At 41.9% G+C, this 19,750-nt stretch overlaps 1 protein-coding gene across 2 annotated transcripts in view; it reads left to right on the top strand.

Moving 5' to 3' along the window:
• DOCK2 (dedicator of cytokinesis 2) overlaps nt 1-19,750 on the top strand; it is a 447,672-nt gene that overhangs the window by 95,631 nt on the left and 332,291 nt on the right. For both annotated transcript variants that reach the window (XM_030926872.1, XM_030926873.1), the window contains exon 23: nt 13,874-13,982. In XM_030926872.1, coding sequence (XP_030782732.1) covers nt 13,874-13,982 — 109 coding nt within the window. The remainder of the gene's footprint in view (nt 1-13,873; nt 13,983-19,750) is intronic.

Below are 19,750 nucleotides of genomic sequence, written 5' to 3'. Positions count from 1 at the left end.
AAAAAAAAGCTCATCACTCTTTCTCTTATCTTAGACTTTTCGTATTTGCTTACTTTCTTTCTGAGGTTAATCTTGTAGAATTAACTTTAAGAAATTCTGTTGGTAAAATCCCTCAAATTCAATTATCTGATTTTATTCTGAAACTTGAAAGGAAGTTTTTCTAGGTATAGACTTACAGCTCATTTTTTGTTTACTGTCATCTACTGTTAGTGTTAACTGTTGGTCTTACTATTGTTTCTTTATAGGCATTCTGGTTTTATCTCTCTGGTGGTTTGTAAAATCATCTCTTTCTCTTTGATGTTCTGCAGTTTCACCATGATGTACTTAGGAATGATTTTGTTTATGTTGCTAGAAGTTAGTTTTCCTGGATTTGAAGTTTTAAATATTTAATACCAATAATTCCAAAAAGATTATTATTCTTGCCTTTTTAAATATTCACATTTCTCCGTATATTTTATCATCTCTCTGAAATATCAATCGGCATATGTTAAACCTCATTATATTCTCTAGTTCTCATAAATTATCTTTCATATTTTTTATCTTTTTTGTTTTCTGGGTTCATTCTGCCTAATTTCTTTAAACCCATTTTCCAGCTTACCAAGTTCTCTCTTTAGCTTTATCTAATATGCTCTTTGACTGTCTGAGTTTTTTCTTTCAATTACAATATTATTTTCAAAAACTCCATTTTGTTCTTTTTCAAATCTAATTGTTTGTTTTTATAATATTTTGTTTCTTGATCATATTTTCAAGCATCTTTTTAATGTTTTGAAGCATAGTGAGTATACTGGGTTTGTATACTTTGTTGCATAATTCCAGTAGTGGGAGTCTTTGTGGGGTCTCATTCTGCCTCTCTGTTTTGGATGACCCTGCTTCTTTATGCATTTTGTTGTTCTTATTATTTCCTGAAGCTAATTGTCCTTGGAATTTCATCAATTGGTATATATATTTTAATTAAAGTTTTTTATTTTCCTCCAAAGAAAATCAGAGTTTCCTTCTTTCATTCACCTGGGGCAATACCAAACAGAGACCTCATTAGTTAAAATTTCTTTTTGTGGATACAAGCAAGGAACATGAATTTGGGAAACAAAAAACAAAAAACAAACAAACAAAAAACCACAGGTTAGGACTGGCTTGTGGTTAAGAATTCTCAGTGGAGATGTGTTTTCCTTCTACACACAGCATCAAAGACATGGGCATTTCCTTCCTGTTTCCTTTTGTGCAATAGGTTTATTTCTTTTCCTCCATTTTGAAGAAGATGCAACAAACTGGGAAACCAGCTTTATATGAGGGTCTCCAATATGTGGGTCCTAGGATTGATCTCATTTCTTCTATTCCCCAGGCAGCCATCAAAATAGAAGTTTAAGGACATGAGGGCTTGGCAGATGCCTTCAGAGAAAAGCTGGCTGCGTTGCTCTGACGTAACCAGAGACCTGCTTTGCTTTGTGATTGTCCTCTATGGATTCCTTATTTCTTGACAGTTCAGTGACTCATATTTAAAATCCAGCTTTGGTAATTGTTTTCACTGGCAGGTTTTCCAGGATATTTTGTTCACCATACTGTCAGAAATGGAAGTCTTTAAACTTTACCCTGCAGCCAGAGCGATCTTTCCACAGTTCAAATTGGATCACAGTACTCTCCTTCTTAAAATCCTCTTATTTCTGTTTTTCCTCTTAGGTAGGAGACAAAACCTAATGTGTCCTGCAAGGGTCTCCTGGTCTGGCCCTGTAGCCCCTCTGGTCCCCTTTGACCTGACTTCCCTAGGTGAAAGGAGAGGTCTTTCTCCACTGTGGAATTGGTGGCTTTCATTCAGCTCCTCTGATTCAGCTCCCTTCTGCTGTGGGGTCTGTGCACTTGCTGTTCCTGCAACCTGGACTGCTCTTCCCTCTCCTTCTCACCTAATTTTCTCTTATTTATCTCTCCTGTGTCCTCTCAAGAATCACTTTCTCAGGGAATCTATCCCTGTATTTTCTGGCTAGGTCAAAGCTCCCTATTTTACCTTTTCATTGCCCACGTATTTTGTGTTTGAAGTACATATCACAGTTTCTGTTTTACATGTATAGATGTCAATTTTTATTTCTTTGTGTAAATTCCTTAATTGCACAGTGACTGGTGCATAGTAGGTGCTCAGCACAGTCGTTTGCACAATAACAAAAACACATTTTCATTAGTTGAATAACTTATCTTATGGAGACCCTAAGCACACTTACTTGAGCCAAGTAAAAGCTGCCGGTATTAGTCCGTTCTCAATTACTACAAAGAACTACCTGAATCTGGGTAATTTATGAAGAGAAGAGTAAGTTTAATGGACTCAACAGTTCCACAGGCTATATAGGAAGCATGGCTGGGAGGCCTCAGGAAACTTATAAACATGGCAGAAGGTGAAGGGGAAGCAAGCATGCCTTACCATGGCAGAGCAGGGGGGAGAGGCAGAGAGAGAGAGAGAGATGGAGAGAGAGGGAGAATGACAGAGAACCAAGTGGGAAGTACTACACACTTTTAAAAAACCAGATCTTATGAGAACTCACTCTCATGAGAACAGCAAGAAGGAAATCTGCCCCCATGATCCAATCATCTTTTGCCAGGTCCCTCCCCCAACACTGGAAATTACAATTTGACAGAAGATTTGGGCGGGGACGTGGAACCAAACCATATCACTGCCCTTCTTCTAGAATTGAGAGTCCATGATTTTTGAGTTTTTATTTATATCACCCCTCGAGGCTTGCTTCCTGGGCTAACGTGACGGCTCTTTTTACTGGTTTCAGGCCAGGTGTACACAGCTGGGTCAGCAGAGTCTGGTAACTGAAATGCAGCACTGGATTTTAAAGCTTACCTGTTTGGGTCAGGGACCTTCTTCTTTTATCAACTTTTCCTCCTCTGACATGTTTTAATGTAATAGTCAAGTGCCTCTCCATTGTAGTAAGTGTTAGAATGTGACCTCTCCTAAACCTTAGAAGTCTACACAGGGTGTATTAAATCCCCTGCACTGGTTTGCACCCCAGTCTTTGTCTGCTGTGTGCATTGCATGCCCAGATTTTCTACCTGGACTTTTGCCATGGTGTTCCCACTTTGGAAGGCATCTGTGGGTTTCTCAGCCTGGAATCTAAAGATGGTGAACAACTTTTCAGTATATGGGTATTTCTCAACTTTTAACAAATTGCTCTTAAAGCCTATAGCTTCCAACACACCTTTAACTCAGGATTTATTCATCCTTACATTCAGCAACAATGCATCATGTACCTGTCCCATGCATACTGGGCTGTAAAACTTAGTTTCTTTTTTTAAGCACATGAGTCGATAATGAAAGTTTCTATTTCAAAATGAGTTCAAATACGTGTCTAGAGGTAGAACTTTGGTTTGCATTAGTAATCACATGTTTATCCAATACATATTGAGTAGGCCACTATACTAGGTACTAGAAATGTAACAATGAATTGGACAGCCTAGTGGAATTGGACAAAGGTATGAAAGTTTTTAGTGTAGTTGAGAAGAGAGACATGAGCATATAATCATGTGGGTGCATGTAAAATCAAGGGGAAATGTGTGTGAGGTGCCCTGGGAACATGCTATGAAGAGATCAGCTTTCATCACAAGGTCAAGAATGCTTCTCTGAGGAAGTACCATCTAAGCTGTGACCTGAATGATGAGTAGGAGTTGGCAGGTGAAGAGGAGGAGGGTATAGTAGGTGAAAATAAAGTCGGGGGCGCTCCCTGAGATAGGAGGGAATTTGACCCAAAGGAACTGTGGAAAGTCTAGGGTGGCTGGAATTCAGTGACCAAGGGATAGAATGACTGGACATTGCCTAGAAGGGTAGGAAGGGGTGGCTCTTGAAGAGCTTTGAGTGTCAGGCCATGACCTCTAGAAATGATCTTAGGGAAATGGGGAGCTGTGATATTATGAAGTATGTACTTGGTCTTTGATCCTTTTTCCTGGCATACATCTCCTAGAATCCTTAGAATCTCCACAAAGTGCTGTCTTTTTGCATGTTAATGAATTGACTGAAGCCTGGAAACCCTGAGGTAGTTTCAGTGTGAGGGGTGGCCGTCTGAAAGAGCAAGGCGGGATTAGAGGGTTGGGACTTTCAGCCCCACCCACAGCCTCCATGGAGGGGAGAGAGTTGAAGTTAACTTGATCACCACTAGCCAGTGCTTACATAATAAAACCTCTATAAAATCACAAAAGGACTGGGTTCTGAGAGAACCCAGCAATTCCAGATAGCTGAACATGTGGAGCTTCCTGGAAGGTGGCATTCCTGGGCAGGGCATGGAAGCTTCGCATACCTTCCTCCCCATTCCTGTATCTTTTGTAATAAATACTCTTGATAACAAATCGGTAAATGTATTTCCCTGAGTTCTGTGAGCAGCTCTAGCAAGTTAATCAAACCCAAGGAGGGAGTTGTGGGAACTCGAATTAATAGCTAGTTGGTCAGAGGCACAGATAAAACAACCTGGGCTTATGATTGGCATTGGAAATGGGGGCAGTCTTGGGGACTGAGCCCTTACCCTGTGGGATCTGACTCTTTTCAGGTAGATAATGTTGGGTTTGGACTGAATTAGAGGACACCCAGCTGTGTCCACTGCAGAATTCATTGCTTGCTTGGTGGTGGGGAGAAACTCTCACACATTTGGTCACAGATGTCTTCTGTGTTCATGGTTGTAGCATGGGAGCAGAGGGAAAATAGCGTGTGTTTTTTCCACTCAGGAGTGATTAAAGGATTTTCAACAGGAAAATGCTATGATCACATCTGTGTTTTTAGAAAGGTCCCTCTGGCCATTATGTAGAAACTGGATTGAAAGAGAATAAGACAGAGGGGAGGGGCACTGGTTCAGAGATGCCCACAGGTGAGAGGAGATGGAGGCTTGGTCCTCCGTGGTGCTGAAGAAGATGGAGAGGGGTAAATGGCTTTTGGGGTGGAATTAATGGGTCTTGATGACTGAATAACTTTCAAGCAATTCAAGATAGTTCCTTCTTAGCCCAGGGCTTTGACTTGGGCACGTGTGGGGCCCTTCATGCTGTGCTTGGAAACTAGAGGGTATTTTGTAAACAGATAGAAATGTTCATTTTCAACTCAGGTGCTTAAAAAAGAACCTAAGCCTTATGGGCCAGTATAGTATGGAATGTGTATGTAATGTGTTATTGCTGAATGTAAGAAAGAACTCTCTGACAATAGAAGCCAGATAAGAATCCTGGAGAATTACCTCAATGGTAAATAGTTTACCTAAAGATAAGGATGCAAGGTCCCAGAGAGGAGTGATCCAAAGGTCTGAATGTCTGTATGCTAGTCTGGTTTAGAATTCATTCAGTCCTGTGACCGATACCATTATTCCTTCTGTTTCCCTGTCCTCTGCTGGCAGCCTGGTGGGCCTTCGGTCATCCTACTGCACAAAGAGGTCTCCAGGCACTCAAACCTCAATATGTTTGATCTCCACACTCCTTGGATGTTCCCAAATTGCAAAACAAAGAGTTTTATTGCATATGCATTTTTAAAACTGGCGCCATTAGTAAGGAAAATGTTAAAAAAAAATAACTGAACTACACACACTAAATGTCAGGGCTCTCAGTGGAAGAGCAGGGAGCCTGGGGTTAATTTTCCTTTTCAGGAAGCCACGGAATCAAAGGACGAAGTTCAATGCTCTTGGCGTGACCATAGTTTAGAGTAATAATAACTCGGCATTTCTTGGGCCACTGTCTCTCTAGCTGCAGTTTATGCCAGAAACTGGGAGGCAGGTGAAAAATCAGCATCTTGATTCTGTAATTGTGGAGGGAAAATGGCCTCTAGTTGTATGTGACCTTCAGTTAGATTCTCCAGCCCCAGCCTTATTCCCACACGAGAATGAGAAATTTCAGGACAGGCTTTGGAGAAATGGACTGTTGTAGGAAGGAGCTATACGGCAAGAAATACGCCAAAAAAAGAGTAAATCTCTCTTTTTAAAATTAAATGGAAATTTCACTTGTGTTTAAAAATCAGAATATAAAATAAGTGTATATAATGGGCATGTTATACCTAATCCCCTTTTCCAAGAGGTAACTAAATTATCCATTTAATGTACAGATTTCCAGATTTTATTAAGTTTGCATGTGTGTCTCCATAATCATTTGGCAAGCCATTTTTTTCTGTTATATATTTTCGGTTATATGGAAACCTCCTAGATTGTAAACAAACAAACAAACAAACAAAAACACTGAGGGAAGAAATGATAAAAGAAGTGGTCAAAATCCAACTTCTTCTTGGCACCCAGACTTTTATACCAACTGGGCCATAGAGAAAGAGCTGGAAGGAGTGTGCTGAATATTAGCTACTTTTTCAAATAGATGATGCAATCTGTATATTTCTCTGTATGTCTTGGAAACAGGGAAGAAAGAGAGAAAGAGAGATAGAGAGTGTGCATGTGTGTGCTTCTTTCTATCCTTAGGAATATTGTTTTGGAAACATTCAATTTCTAATTATATTGGGGGAAAACCCTAAATACCATTTTTCATGCTAATGGAGAAATTTACTTAAGTACAGAATTATGCAAGTTAGTTTTCTTGCCAAGTTACATAAAGTGTGCAGCTCCTCTGAATAGAATGAAGGATGGCATGGGCACACATCACACACTGTTCATAACTTAAAGTTCTTTTCAAGGCTTTTGCTTGCATCTTATTACCTACTTACTATTAATTTATTACACAGGGTTGCCATATTTTAAAAGTAAAGTGAATGTTTCAGATGGATTGTTTTTCTTTCATTTCTTCCGTATTGTTAACTTCTATTTTTTTTTAATTTAGACTGTTTATACTTCCACCAGAGGCAATTTTTCTTCAGTGATTGCATTAATTTTTATGTGTTCATTCTAGACATTTTTCAAACAGAATCTCCACATGTTAAGTTTGTCTTCTTTTCTCTCGTCCACAAATCATTCTTTCCTGGTGTTATTTACAGGAAGAAGATGTTAGTGAAACTCCTTTGCATTTGCCCTAAGGAATGGATCCCACCCCAAATGTCAGGTTCTGGAAAAGTAACAGCTCAATAGAAATACTTTTGTCATTGACAAAAGTCCTTGGCACCAGGAGTTGATCTGTGCACCGCCTGTTGGCTGCTGGGGGTATGCAATGAAGTACAGCCTGCACAGTCACCTCTGTGGCCTCTAGGGCTGCTTGACAGTTGACACTGGCAACACTGTAGTCATCCTAACTGTTCCTTACATGTTCTCTTTCTCATGAGGCTTTGCCTTTCTCTTCTGACAGAAGAAATATTTCCATTTCAACTTCGTTACCCTTTAGAGGATAATTTCTCTGACGATTGTGTATGTGTTTTGTTTTTGTTTTTGGAGACAGGGTCTCATTGTGTCACCTAGGCTGGAGTGCAGTAGCTTGGTTATGGCTCACTGCAACCTTGACTTCCCGGGTTCAGGTGATCCTACAGCCTCAGCCTCCCAAATAGCTTGAACCACAGGCATACACCACAATGCCCAGCTAATTTTTATATTTTTTTGTAGAGACAAGGATTCTCCATGTTTCCCAGGTTGGTTTTGAACTCCTGGGCTCAAGTGCTTCTCCCATTTCGGCCTCCCAAAGTGTTGGGATTACAGGTGTGAGCCCCTGCACCCAGCCCTCTGACCATTGCTGAATAAGACAGCTAACTCTCAGATTCTGTGTCTTAGTCTGCAATTTCTTATTTATTTCAGGTCCATACACCTTGATAGCGGGGAAGAGGTAGGGATGGTGACAGTGACCATACAGGGAAGGGGTGAATTAGGAAGGGAACTGTCTCTTTCACGAGTCCTTTGCCTGCCTATTTCATGACTTAAATGTGCCTGCCTAGTGTACTGAAGGGCCTCATTCTATGAGCAGGATTGGGAAGTGCAAGGATGATCTTCAGACAGACTCAGCCGCTGGTTTAGCTTGAATTATTCTTGGTCCCAGGTTGTGGGGTGGGAGGGGGAGAGAGAGAGAATACACTTGACCCCTTCACTCTTGTCTTAAAGTATATTGTGATTTTCCCAGAGTAATCACTCTTTTGAAACCAGGAAAGATTCAATGGTTCTTTTTGTAAAGTCACTAATGTACACTTATCTGAATAGAGCAAATTATTGGCTCAGGGGAAGGAACACCAGCCAAGTCACCTTGGTTTTAGGGCTTGAATAGGAAAAGGTTAGAGCCAGGCTTCTAACTTCCCTCCGACAGTCCCATAGCATCATCCCCTGGGTAACGGATGCCTCCCAACCCACTGACTTGCTTTTGTTCCTGGGGTCATAAATTATTTAGCTGCCACTTATCTCCCAGAATGTTTTACTATTTTTTTTTTTTTTTTTTTTTTTTTTTTTTTTTTTTTTTTTCCGAGATGGAGTGTCACTGTGTCTCCCAGGCTGGAGTGCAGTGGTGTGATCTCAGCTCACTGCAAGCTCCACCTCCCGGGTTCACACCATTCTCCTGCCTCAGCCTCCTGAGTAGCTGGGACTACAGGTGTCTGCCACCACGCCTGGCTAATTATTTTGTATTTTTTATATAGTTAGAGTCGGGGTTTCACCATGTTAGCCAGGATGGTCTCCATCTCCTGACCTCATGATCCACCCATCTCGGCCTCCCAAAGTGCTGGGATTACAGATGGGAGCCACCGTGCCCGGCCCTTTTACTCATTTTTATCTCCAATGCGGTGCCTGGCATGTAGTAAGTGCTCAGTAAATGGTAGTTGTCTTTATGAAGATGCTGATATCTTTCTTCTTACAGTTCAGGAAGCAAAAATGGGTGTATCCAAAAGAAAAACGATATGATGTAGTAATAGCTAACATCTATTGTTGACTATGTACTAGACACTGCTAATGGCTTTACATGCGTTGTTTGATTTTCGAGCAACCTTGTGGGGCTAATACCATTTTACTAATGAGAAATCTGAATCTCAGAGAGATTAGGTACCTTAGCCAAGGTCATCCAACTAATAAGTGACAGAGCAGGGCTACAAACCCAGGCAGTGCTGCCTAAACTTCTCTATTGCCTAGAAGAGGCAGGGAAGGAATCAGAGGGATGGATGCCTTCAATGTGGAAGTGATTGAGGTACAGAAAATGAAAGAGGGTCAGGGTGTTAGAATCCACCCCTGGATTCTAAAGGGAATCTTCCCACTTGCTTTCTGCAGCCTGAGGTTGCTTTGGTTAGATTCTGCTCCCCTGGGATGCTAGCCTGAGGTTGGCATCTCGGTTTTAGGCTGAGGCTTTATGTACCTGCGTGGAAGAGGTGGTGCAGAGCATTGCACACAACATATGGGGCTCCATTTGCATTTAGTGAGTGCTCAGCTGTGCACAGTGTCTCCTTAATGAATCACATGCAAGCCGAGCATCGCTATATTTATCCAAGCCCTGGGAGCAGGAGTGCTGGCTGTGGTCGACTTGCATGCCCCAGAACAGTGCCTTGCAGGTTGTTCCAGTTTTCCTTGTGGTCAGGGCCTTAGGGCCCTTCAATAATTTGTTCCCTGCCAAAATCTGCTGGTTTCTGAAGTATCTTTCCAGGCATTCTAGGCCAGAAAAAATGTTTACATCCTGAAACTATAACAGAGACCAAGCGCTAAAAAAGAGTCTGGAAGCTACATCTGCTGTGCCCTTGACTTCAAGGCTGCATTTGAAGAATTGCAGACAGCTCAGGCATTTTTATTTTCTTTTCAAGTCTTTCAAGGGGGGTCCCGCAATGCTTAATCACCCTGCTATCATCACGTTACTTCTTCCTTATAATCTAAAACCCTTATGAAATTTTTCCTTATTGACTCCTTACTTGAAATATTTCTTTTTATAGCTAGGCATTGGTGGCATGTGCCTGTGGTCCCAGCTACTCAGGAGGCTGAGGCTGGAGGATTACTTGAGTCTGGGAGTTTGAGGCCAGCTGGGGCAACATATTGAGACCCTGTATCTTACAAAATATTCCTCTTATGCTCAGATCAGAGAATTTGCCCAAATAATCACTTCTGTGCTTAGGAATCAAGAACAAGAATTTCTAATGTTTACTTAATGCTGATTAAATGCCAACTACAATAATAAGCACTTGAAAAGAATTATCTCGTGTTTTTCACCTCAAAATAACCATTCAAATGAGCATTAGAACTACATTTTTTCAGGAAGAAAAGTAAAATTTCAGAAAAGTAATTAACTGAGGCCACACAGCAAGTATATGGAGGGATCTGGCTTGATAGCAAAGTCCTTTATATGAAATAGATTTTTCTTTCCTTTCTTCTTCCCAGCTGTGGTCATGTCCTGTGACTCTTCTTCTCATTCCCAGCCATTCCTCAGCTAAAAAAAAAGTAAATATTTTAAAATATGTGTATCTATTTTAGATATATGTATTTTGAGATTTATATACATAATATATAATTATGTTTATGATTTATATTTAAATTTGTATAAATTTATATTTAAATTATAAATTTAAGATTTATATTATATAACAGATATATATATAAATAATTTTCCCCCATTTTCCTCCTAGAATTGTTTTTTATCCTTTATAAGACTTAGGCAGGTGCAGGATATATTTTCATCCCTGGACTCCAGTGTGGTGTCAAGCCCCTTAACTTGTGACATGGATAGCAGAGAGCAGATTGGATTCCCACTGGGGTGGAGGCCCCTAATCATGGCTTCCTGGGATTTGTGTTATCTGCCTTCCCCTGTTAGATGATGAGAACACAGAAGAAGAATACCTGGTTCTAGTTCAAGCTGTATCACTGGCACAGTCTGTGACCTAGAGCACATCCCTGCTCTCTTTCTCGTGAAAATCAAATTTAGTTTCCTACAAAATTTAACGTCGAGCAGAGAGCCTTGGTTTAGTCTTACAGACTAAAATTCTTTTTTCCTTCCAGCTCAGTCACATAATATTTACAAGCTGGTGAAGCCAAGTCACTTGCCCACTCTGGCCCTCAGTCTCTTCATCTGTACAGTAAGAGCGAGAACTAAATGCTCACCAGACTTCCCAGCAGCTCTTGGTATCAAACTCAGGGGAGCTGCAGGAAGAAGCTGGCTCTACTCTGCCAAGTTCTGACTATCAAGGGTTTGCAATGAAACCAGCCGGGCCTAGTCTAGGCAAAAAGGAGAGTTTATCATAAAGATATTTGTGCAGCTCATAAAATCCAAAAAAAGTTAAATAATGAGACACAGAGACGTAGGGAACCAGGACAGCCTCAGGGATCTCTTCAGCAGGAGCTCATGACCCTTCCCTCTGGAGTGCTGCCATTCAGATGACTCCAAAAAAGTCTGTTTTTATGTTTCTTTTTTAAAAATGACAAATTCCAGAAGGAACACTGCCAGGGGGCCATTCAGTTATGGAGGGCAGGGTTGGACAGACCAATCAGCAGGAAAGTGTTGCTGGAGTCCAGCCTTGTTGGAGGAGCAGGTGGTTCCCAGGAGGACCTGGGCAGAACCCCTCACCACACACACAGGTACACCCTGCAGAAAGAACCCATGTGTCTGTACATACTTGGGCAGCCAGGTCTGGGTGTTAAATGTGGGTGGGAGACACAGTGGGCAGGCTCAATACTCTAGAGCAGTAGCAGCCATGGTGATGCAGTTCATTCACCGTTTTCAGGCATCTGTGCCTCATGGAAAGAGTAACAGACCTCAAGGCAAAAGGCGTGATGGGTGGACTGTCCGTTAGGGATTGCTGGTGACTGTGGGCACAAAGAAAGACAAACGGTGTGATCTCATGGGGAGGCTGACCACCAGCACCATGCTGGATTAAGATCCTCTCTTTTCAGCCAGGTCAAGGACAGGGTACTCTGGTCCCATCTTTTCTACTTTGATGACATCTGGGCAAGTTTCAACCTCTTGAGAGTTTTTCTGTTTCCTTACCTGTGAAGTGGGAATGAGGGCAATGATAATCATGCTACTCTTCCAGTTGACAACAGTACGGCAGGCGCTAACATCCGCTGGGGCCAGGTATCCACGCTGAGCGCTTCCCATGTGGGTCGGTCCTCGCAATCCTCTGACACTACTGTTACAGTTTACACTTTGCCCAAGGCTTCTAGAAATTAAGGAGGCAGTAAAATGTAGAGCAAAGCAGTGTGCAAAGAGACTGAGAGGCTGGGCTCAGGAGCCGATGGCCAGTTTTGAATTCTGGCTCTGATACTCACTGGCCTGGTGTTCTCTGTCATGTTGCATAAGCTCCATTAATCTGTAAAGTGGGTGTGATACTAGTGCCTGCCTCATGCTGTGGTTGTGAGGAGTGAGTGATTTCACACAGATTCAGGAAGGTGCCTGGAGCAGAGTGGTGCTCTGTAATGTTTGCGCTGTTTGTAATAAAGTGCCTGCTGGGCAGTGGGGATTTGAACCCAAAGCAGATTGACTCTAGAATACATACGCTGTGGCAGTTATCTCTTGTGGCGGGACAAGAAGGCTCAGCAGTGAGCAGTGTAAAAGCTGGGGTGGGGGCGAGTTTGCAGAGGGAGCTATGGAGCTAGGGAGAGGAAGAGAATGAGGAGCCCTAGGCACCTGGCTACTTCATTACTCCTTGTCTCTGTGACCTTGAGCTGGACCCAGAAGGTCAGCAGCAATTGCGAGTCCCCGTAACCAACGGGAACATTCAGCACTGACTTCACTTATGCTTCTTACTTCAGGAGGGCTTTAGAGAGGGGGTTAGTTAGAAAAAGAATGAAAGAAAGAGAGACAGAGAGTGACTGAGACAGAAAGAGAGTGATGAAGTCAGGGGGTGGGGGTGGGGTGGGGAGAGAACTAGATATAAAGACATAGAGGCCCAAGGAGAGAAAGAGAGTGATTAACACTCAAGAAAATAAACAGAAGGGGCACACACTTAGAGCCAGAGAAATGAAGTAGAAAGAGGGAATAAGGCTGAGGGGAAGGATGGGGATTTTGCAGAGACAGCGCTGAGGGGTCCGTCACTGGCTGGCCTGCTCTGGTTGAGAGGTAAACAAACCTGTTAAGTGTGTCAGTGCTTTATCTAGGAAACCACCTTTGCCAAGGCCAGGGCGCACTGAGGAGCTTTTTGAGCATTTAGGGCTGTGACAGGAGAGACTCTCTTTATCTGAATTGGAGACAGGAGCGCTCTTCTGTACATTTCACACTGGATACCACAGATTAGGCTGCGGATATTTCACGGTTGGTGATAAATGCTTGTTTGGAGAAGCCTTGAGCTGAACAACACTCCTAAGACTGGGGAAGGGGTTGATAAGAGGCAGGTACCTGGAGACTGGTTTTACATGAGGGACTGGTTCTATGCAATTTTACACTTGTATATTAGCATAGGCATTGAAAGTCCCTAGAAGGATACCCATTAAAACGTTGACAATAGCTAACCTTCCTGGTTGGATTAATGAGGAGTCTCACCTCCTAAGTTATGTATTTCAATTAGGTTTACATGTTTAACAGTGTAAGTACTTCATAATCAGAGAAACAAAGGCTTAAGATAATAAGTACACTCCTGAAATGAGGGCAGGGAAGGCAATGGCCCTTGACATAAAATGGATTGTTGGGACTCATCCGACAAGCAGACAATGGGTGGTGGAAATGGCAGTGCATTTGAAAATATTTCTCCTTGATGTTTCCAAGATACTTTGAAAATCTGATGACCACAATGTTTTTCCTCTGATTCTTGCAGAAGGATGAAATTATTAATGTCTCCTCAGCTCAGACAAATTTCCTTCCTTTGGGGTTTCCTTGGGGTTTAAAAAAATACAGCAGAAGGCGTATGCCCTGTTAGTTGGTGGGTTTCTGTTGGGTATAGTGGATGTGAGGCTTTAACCTTGAGAGAATGATGCACGCAGCATCTGCAGAATCCTCTCCTCCTTGAAGTCCCCACCTCCCACTCCTTTTTGTTTTAAGTTTCAAATGAAGTTTGTGCCTAGTACACACTTTTAAATGTATTGTCTGTTAGCTTGAGAAATGACCCAGATGTATCTTATTTCAGGCTTTATGAAGGCAAAGAACAGATGGAGTTTGAAGAATCCATGAGACGGCTCTTTGAATCCATCAACAATCTGATGAAAAGTCAATACAAAACTACCATCCTTTTGCAGGTTGGTTTATGCTACAATAAAATCTGTCTTTTCCTTGGCCATCCAGTAAATAACAGCATGCTAAGATAATATCTTCTTTTGCTGAAATATGCAAACTTGTGTCCAGTGAAGGCCTGGGCTGGCCACTTGGTTAAATACCAAGGGCTCCTCAGGACAAGAGACAATGTATTTATTGTTTGCTTCCCATGAAGGTAGCAGTGCCTTCTTTTAAAATAGCTCTGAAATTTTTGTTACCTAGAAGGAAATTAGTCAAACCGGATCCACTTCCGATGGAGAGAATAGTTACAGTGGCAGTCTCTTAAACTGAGTCTCCAGTAGTTTAATTCTCGACAACATAAAGGCAGGGACTCTTTTGGGATTAAAGAGGGCTCCTCAATAAACAAGAGGTACTTTGGAGAGAATGAGTCCTCTCATGTGTGGTCCATGATGCTAATCTGTGAAGTCTGCAAATCTTTGAGAAACTGTGAGGCCTAGCCCTGTGTTTGGGAAGGAGTTGAGCAGCCAAGAGTCTGAATGAAGAGGCTGTTTCAGGGAGACTTCAGAACTTTCACAGAATGCTCTTGCAGGCACTGGGGGTGCAGGTGGGGGAAGCTGGGAGTGCCTGATGTGTTGTGAATAAAGGAAGCCCATTTATCTAAATCAATGAGTTAATGCAGATTGCTGCTGCTGCTTTTTTTTTTTTTTTTTTTTTTTTTTTTTTTTTTAATCAATGTTATTCTTTTAGTTGCTAATTTAAAGATCCATTATGCCTGGGATGCCCAGGCACTGGTTAGAATTAATGAGGTACTAGTGTTTAGCTAGAATGAAGGTGAGGAAGCAGAGGCAGAAGTCAGCCTGGGGAATGTTTGTTTCTCACACTATGGATTCCAGACTGTGCACGTTAGAATCGTGTGGGGATCTTTAATAACTTCTGATGCCTGGTTATAACCACCAGACTTTCTAATTTAATTGGTATAAGTGTGACCCAGGCCAGGGGATTTTAAAAATTCCCCAGGTGATTTTACTGTGAAGCAAAGTTTGAGAACCACTCTGCTGATGGCTTCCTTTAATTTAACAAAGAGTGGAAACCTGTGTGTTGAGGAAGGCAACTGTCTTATTCATCATGTGTCTTCAACACTCAGAATAATCCGGATAATTCTAACATTTATTCTCCTCAGAATATGTATCTATATTTCTTGATCTAAGTGAACAACTGAATGTCCTAACACTATTTGGTCTTGTGTAACAAGGTTAGGAACACAAATACTCTCCTCTAGAATCCACTAGTAAAATATACAAAAAGCTTCTGTTTTATGATGAGGTAAAGGAGGAAGAGATATGAAAGATTAAAAGTGATTTAAACCAAACTATGGAACAGGCTTTATATTTCATGCTTTGCATGTATTACTTTATTTCACCCTCTCAAAAATCCTCTAAATTACACATTAGGCCTCCCATGTTATAAAAGGATAAACTGATGCCCAGAAAGCTGAAACGATGTGCCCAAGGCTACATGCCCACATCTCTCTGGTCAAAAGCCAAAGCTCTGTCTCCTGCAGCAAATCTCAAAGTCTATAGAAGATTCCTTGTGTGGGATTTGCTGACATCACAGGGACTTGACCCCTTTGCCCTCATCATTAAGTTCTCTTCACATGGTACCGCTCTCCATATTAGAATATAACTTTAAATTCTTCTTTGATAACTTTTCAACAGCCATATAAATAGGTGGAAAGCATCATTGGTTTTATGAAAATCCCTGAGGCTAAATTTGACCCTTAGAGCAAATTGAAAAAGAGATGAAACCCCTTTCTATGTCTCTGAGGTGGAAATCTATGAGAAGAAACCAATATAATCTGGCCTGAATCACAAGGTAAACAAGGAATTTCTAACACAGCTAGCTACCTGGACAAGAAGAACCTCAGTAAAAAGACTTATGCCAAAACCATAATAATCGTATTAGTTCTCTAATCCTAATATTAGGGTTATTCTGAGTATTGAAAACACAATGATTAGTGTGTCTTCAACTCATAATCATTTATTAGTTGATGCTTAATAGCTATCTGTTGAATTAATTAATGTATAACACTAGGGATATGTCTTAAGGTTTCTATTTTATTGATGAGGCAATTGAAACTCAGATGGTTGAAACAGCTTCCTCCAGGCACCATTGCTGAGAGGTGGGATGGCTCAGATTCATATCTGTTTCTGCCTGGCTCTAAAGACCGTACTCACTGCCACGACATTAGCCTGTTCTTTCTACTGTTTCTTTAGCCCCTACTGGGGATCGGTGTCTTCCCTTGGGTTAGTTGGAACTTCATTGTTTTAGTTTTCATTTTTCCCTTACCCCCGGCTGTTTAAAAAACAAACCAAAAACATCTTCTTCATATTCCTAACACCCTCATCATTCTCTGACAAAGGGGACAGCATGAGGAGATGCAGCAGGAGCCCCCACCAGCCACTGCATCTGTATCACCTGGAAGCAACTGAGCCTCCAGTGAGCAGCCACACAGTGTTGGGATATCCAGAGAGAGCCAAGAATGACCAGTTGCCATGAGAGGGGCTATAGGGTTGAATCAGGTGTGAAATCAGCTCCAAGGAAGCTGAAGTGTGAAAGAGCAGAAATGATGAGCAAATAGATAAAGCCAGTTTCTCATCCCAGAGGAGAAAGGCACTGATGCCCCAAAGAAGTTGAGGTGCCATGGAAAGAGAGAAGAGTGGAAGAGAGAATAGGTCATTGTGGAGCTACTCTTTCTAATTTCAGCACCTGTTTCCCTGTGATGGGCTACAAATGTCTTCGGGGAAGGAACAAAGGGAGAGAGAGAGAGTAAGAAGGCAGGGAAAGAAAGAAGGGAAGCAAAGAGGAGCAAGTGAGCATTTGCCGCTCTGAAGACATCTGGTCAACAGGAATGCTCTTCTTTATCAGCTGTGTGATCTTACATTGGTCACTTCTCAATGCCTCAGTTTCCTCATCTATAAGATTTCATTGTGCGGGTGAGGATCAAATAAACATTCTCCGCAGAAGAACAAGTTATAAAATGCTATGCAAATGCAGTGAACTCATACGATTATTATGGGTTTGGCATAAGTCTTTTTACCCAGGTGGTTCTTGTCTGGGTAGCTGTGTTAGAAATGCCTTGCTTTCCTTGTAATTTGGGCCAGGTTTGTTGGTTTCTTCTCATAGATTTCCACCCCAGAGACATAGAAAGGGGCTTCATCTCTTTTTCAGTTTGCTGTAAGGGTCAAATTTAGCCTCAGGGATTTTCATAAAACCAATGATGCTTTCCATCTATTTACATAGCTGTTGAAAAGTTATCAAAGAAGAATTTAAAGTTATATTCTAATATGGAGAGCAGTACCATGTGAAGAGAACTTAATGATGAGGGCAGAGGGGTCAAGCCCCTGTGATGTCAGCAAATACCACACAAGGAATCTTCTATAGACTTTGAGATTTGCTGCAGGAGACAGAGCTTTGGCTTTTGACCAGAGAGATGTGGGCATGTAGCCTTGGGCTCATCAGTTCAGCTTTCTGGGCCTCAGTTTATCCTTTGTAACATGGGAGGCCTAATGTGTAATTTAGAGGATTACTGAGAGGGTGAAATAAAGTAATATATGTGAAACATGAAGTATAAAGCCTGTTCCATCGTTTGGTTTAAATCATTTTTAATCATTTATACCTCTTCCTCCTTTACTTCATCATAAAACAGAAGCTTTTTGGGTATTTTACTAGTGAGGATTCAGAAGGCAGGTTATTTGTGTTCCTAATTTTGTTACACAAGACCAAATAGTGTTAGGACATTCAATTATTCAGTTAGATAAAGAAATATAGACACACATTCCTGAGAGAATAAATCCACAAGAAGTGACTGTATGAAAACATGCATGGCAAAGTTTCAGCTAGTGAAATAGTACGAGGTGACCGGAGTCTTGATTCTGAGCCTGCATGGGGTGTGAGCTATTAGTAACATCAGCTGTAAGTGCCGGGTGGGTGCAGAGGATACGAATGCCCATGGTTGATGTTCCTGGTTCAAACTTTTCACATCCAGCTGGGTAGCAGCTTATGTTGGAAACCCTCATTTGTGAGCAGCTTAATTGTGAGTAGAGCAGATCTGGTTAAAAATCTCAGCTGTGTCCACTGTGAATTCTGAAACCTAAGCAAGTTATTGCCCGTCTCTAATGCTCACCCAGCTTTTGTGAGTTGCTTTCTGTGGTTTTTCTTATTGTTCTGAGCTGGCATGGAAGCAGCTCACCAAGACCAAGGAGAATTGAAAGCCAGTTGTTCAGAGAGGAGCAATAAAAACACTTTCCACTGATTGGGTACCCACCATGTTCCAGGCATGGAACTGGGCTCTTCACATACAGTGTTTTAAATCCCGCCAGAGATCTTCAAGGAACCACTATCCTCAGTGTCCATAGGAGGCTCATAAAGTTAAATAGTCCATCCCAAATTACATGTATTCATAGAGCTGGAGCTAGGATTTGAATCCACCCAGGTCATCTGCCTCCAAAGCACTATTCTTCTGTATGCCACAGGTAGGGTTTAGGCCAGGGGTTCCCATGTGTTTTCAACAATGGGCCACATGCTCGGAAGTCCTTATGTGTGCCAGCCCTGTAAGCATGTTGATAAAACTGATGGCAGATTCAGAGGGTCAACACCAGACACTTGTAAATTAGATAGAGCTCAAATGTGAGTAGAAGGCATATGGTGATGTTGTGCAGGCCAATTTGTCCCATTCTCCTTGCGATCCATGGTATTTCATAATGCTCCAATTTGATGGCGCAAGTGGAATTAAATGAACAGCTTGTATTGAATGACATGCTCTCTTGGACACTGTGAATGCCACTCATGCTAATGAAGCCACTGGAGTGTCCAGGAGGGCAGGGGACTCTGCCATTTACATCCCCAATGTCTGGAACAATGGCTGCCACACAGTAAGTGCTCAAATATCTACTGTCTGAATGAATGAATGAATGAATGAATGAATGAATATGGCTGAGTGCAATGGTGCATGCCTGTAATCCCAGCACTTTAGGAGGCTGAGGCAAAAGGATCTCTCAAGCCCAGGAGTTCAAGACCAGACTGGGGAACATAGTGAGACCCTGTCTCGACAAAAAAATTAAAAAAAATTAGCTAGGCATGGGGGCCTGCCCATGCCTAGTGATGTACGCTTGTGGTCCCAGCTACTCAGGAAGCTGAGGCAGGAGGATCACTTGAGCTTAGGGGATCAAGGCTGCAGTGAACTGTGATTGTGCCACTGCATTCCAGCCTGGGTGACAAAGCAAGACCCTGTCTCTTAAAATAAATAAATAAATAGTGCTGGGCACTGTGACTCACGCCTGTAATCCCAGCACTTTGGGAGACTGACGAGGGCGGATTACAAGGTCAGGAGTTCGAGATCAGCCTGGCCAAGATGGTGAAACCCCGCCTCTACTAAAAATACAAAAATTAGCTGGGTGTGGTGGCGGGCGCCTGTAATCCCAGGTACTTGGGAGGCTGAGGTAGGAGAATAGCTTGAACCCCGGAGGTGGAGGTTGCAGTGAGCCAACATCGCGCCATTGCACTCCAGCCTGGTGATAGAGCAAGACTCTGTCAAAAAATAAAATAAAATAAAATAAAATAAAATGAAATAAAATAAAATAATTCATTTTGTTTAGTATGATGTTTCAGTGTTTATTAAGTGTCAAGTGTTGAGCTAAAAGCTTTACATATATTGTTAGCTCAGTTGATCTTTTTAACAACAACCTTATAGGACAAATAGTGTTTTCTGTTTGGACAAATAGTGTTTTCTTAA

Source organism: Rhinopithecus roxellana, chromosome 3 (assembly GCF_007565055.1).
Source record: "Rhinopithecus roxellana isolate Shanxi Qingling chromosome 3, ASM756505v1, whole genome shotgun sequence".
Lineage (NCBI taxonomy): Eukaryota > Metazoa > Chordata > Mammalia > Primates > Cercopithecidae > Rhinopithecus > Rhinopithecus roxellana.
Note: the sequence above shows the minus strand (reverse complement) of the source record. Positions and strands in the feature narration are given on the sequence as shown.